The sequence below is a fragment of the Lygodium microphyllum genome, chromosome 27 (assembly GCF_053477565.2).
Source record: "Lygodium microphyllum isolate KBCC chromosome 27, Lygodium_microphyllum_v1.1.10, whole genome shotgun sequence".
Lineage (NCBI taxonomy): Eukaryota > Viridiplantae > Streptophyta > Polypodiopsida > Schizaeales > Lygodiaceae > Lygodium > Lygodium microphyllum.
This window is the reverse complement of record NC_141161.1, coordinates 45,580,927-45,583,830: the sequence shown is the minus strand read 5'-3', so window position 1 is coordinate 45,583,830 and position 2,904 is coordinate 45,580,927. Positions and strand designations below refer to the sequence as shown.

The window sequence follows — 2,904 nt, the reverse complement described above, 5'->3', positions numbered from 1 at the left end:
AATTTCCACCATTAAATGCTACTACCAAATCTACCAACTCTTGAGACAATTCAAGGCCGTGCCAGCTATCTCTTTCCATGCATAACATCGAGGTGGAGCCATGTTATTTGTTAGAATCACAGTCATATTCCAATCACCCATATATAGAGTGTAATCCTCCAGCGAAGGTTCCAAGCCCTCTTGATTATATACGTCCATAAGCGTCTAAATTACACACGCCCAATTAAACGAGCTTTTATTTGATGAAATATGTTTTTTCTAAGTTTCATCACGAGGGGCTCAATATGTTTTTGGGCAGTGTAAACGGACTTAAAGGCCTAGGGTTTCTGGTTGTTGTGTTCTATCAGGCACAATCGGAGTTAAAGAAGCTCCCTTTAGCGCTCTAGTCCGAAGCCACGGTGATCGTCTCTCTGCTGCTATCTCCATGGGTAAGTCTCTGCATCTGTCTCAGTCTCTGTCTCTTTCTGCGTTTCTAGGGTGCCTCTCCTGCTTACATGTCCCTGCCTGGCCTCCTGTCTGACCCCAGGGGCTTACAAGTATGTCGAGGAGTTATGGCGCAAGAAGCAGTCGGATGTGATGCGTTTCCTCCTCCGCGTTCGCTGCTGGGAGTACCGGCAGCTGCCCGGTATTGTGCGCATCACTCGTCCCACTCGTCCCGACAAAGCCCGCCGTCTCGGTTACAAGGCTAAACAGGTTAGCATGTACCCGCATTTGCGGTTATGTATTTGGAGCAGGTTGCTTCTCGTGTTATCTTTCTAGGAAGACGCGGTTGCCTGTATGATCCAACTGCGTACTTTATATCTCTTCTTGTGGATCAACACACGGATCATAAAAGTATTCGGTCTTACCTGTTCTAATTTTCTGGCAATGTCTAAATGTGCGGCTTTGATAGGCCTTCGTTCATCAACTGTTGTGTGTACCTATGAGATATCCTTTTTCCTCGGTCATGATGATAATGGGTTAGATATTGCTAGCGGAGGGTGTTGGTCTGTCTAATGTTTCATGAATATCCTTGCTTTGATCTGTCTAATGCTTTGTGGATTTGCTTGCTTTACGCATGATGAAATCTTGTGCATGCGTAAGGTGGGCTCCCTAGCTTTGGAATTTATTTATCTAATTATTGACTTCTGACTGTATTTTGCATTGAAATTCTTTCTATAAAACTGACTTGAAGAGCCCCTTGGTAATAAAGTATGGAAGGGTGCTCACCTTTGTTCAATCAAATGTGTTAGCTGACCACAATTGACATTCAGGGTTATGTAGTGTATCGAGTGCGAGTGAGGCGTGGAGGAAGAAAGAGGCCAGTTTCTAAGGGTATTGTGTATGGTAAGCCTAAGAACCAGGGTATCACACAGTTGAAGTTCCAGCGCAACCTCCGTTCAGTTGCTGAGGAGAGAGCAGGAAGGAAACTTGGAGGTTTGCGAGTTCTCAATTCTTATTGGATCAATCAAGTACGATTTTTGCTCCTCATGACCTCCCATCAAACTGCTTGACAGCCTGTTCCTCTGTTGGTTCTGGAATTTATATGGAATTATGCCTTTGTGTGCTCACTGCTCGCTTTTCCTTTTTCAGGATTCAACTTACAAGTATTTTGAAGTCATCCTTGTGGATCCTGCTCACACTGCTATCCGCAATGATCCTCGCATTAACTGGCTCTGCAAGCCTGTGCACAAGCACAGAGAGCTTAGAGGACTTACCTCAGCTGGCAAGAAGTACCGTGGTCTTCGTGGCAGGGGACATTTGTTCCACAAGGCCCATCCTTCTATCCGGGCTACATGGAAGCGCAACAATACTCTGTCATTGCGTCGATACCGATAGTTTTTGTCAGGGGGTGTATGTTTACTTGGATTTTACCAAGTGGGTGTTTTGGGTTGTGTACTGCTGAGCTTATATGAGTTGGAGAGTTTCAAGAAGCAAGTTGAGGCATTGAACTTTAGCTCCAATATGAAAAATCTAGTACTGCATAAATTTTTGTCACTTACCCAAACTTGTGCGATTTAGTGGATTGTTGTATGTCACAAGGTTAAGTCTTGGTTTTGTGGTTAGTTGAAGAAAACGTTCGTTCTGTATCTTTAGTATGTAAATGACTCTTGAGGCAAAGTTCTTTCTGGTTTCGATGAGTGTTGGAGAACACCAATTATGTCCTATAATGGACTGTTATAGCAGGCAAATCAGACAAGCAATTTGGCAACAGAAGACACTTAAAAAAATCACTTCTCAATGGAGTATTGCTAGCCTGCTTTGCATTGATATACAGTTGTTTGTGAGTAATACTGGTCTAGGTCAATTTGCACCAACTTACACAGGTTGTATAGGACCTGCGGTGTTGACACAAGTCTAGTTTGTATTTTAATAGCTTGCAAATACTCTATTGTTGTACCCCATCTGAGTAATAGAACTGTTTGACTAAGGTCATGATTTTTTAATCTTTGTCGTCAATGGTAGTATTGGACTAGTTATGTTTTACGTAAAAAGGCCTTGTCCTGCTCTATTCACCCCATCTGAGTAATAGAACTGTTTGACTAAGGTCATGATTTTTTAATCTTTGTCGTCAATGGTAGTATTGGACTAGTTATGTTTTACGTAAAAAGGCCTTGTCCTGCTCTATTCAAATAATCAGCCTTGAAACTTGGCCTAGAAACTGTGAAAGTAAGTTTTTGGAATGGGTTTCTATCTCAATCGGTTGCTACATCCCGCTCTATCCTAAACATCAGCCTTGAAACTTAGCCCGGAAGATATATATTCTTTGCACAAGGGTCTGTGAAAGCAATTTTTTTAGAATGGGTTTCCACCTCTATCAGTTGTAGGGTTCAATTTCAGCTATTTTTATGTTGGTGTGATGTTCATGCTTGAAGTGATCTGAAGGTTTTTGATGCGGGCAGGGTTGCCTCAATAACCAATCTA

At 42.5% G+C, this 2,904-nt stretch overlaps 1 protein-coding gene across 1 annotated transcript; it reads left to right on the top strand.

Annotated features, from left to right (window-relative positions):
- The first annotated feature begins 275 nt into the window (after positions 1-275).
- Positions 276-1,987, top strand: LOC148012274 (large ribosomal subunit protein eL15y). Its single transcript, XM_087669399.1, has 4 exons — positions 276-428; positions 527-693; positions 1,254-1,451; positions 1,573-1,987. The coding sequence occupies exons 1-4, from the start codon at positions 425-427 to the stop codon at positions 1,816-1,818; spliced, it is 615 nt and encodes a 204-aa protein (XP_087525525.1). The 5' UTR covers positions 276-424; the 3' UTR covers positions 1,819-1,987.
- Positions 1,988-2,904: the final 917 nt, after the last annotated feature.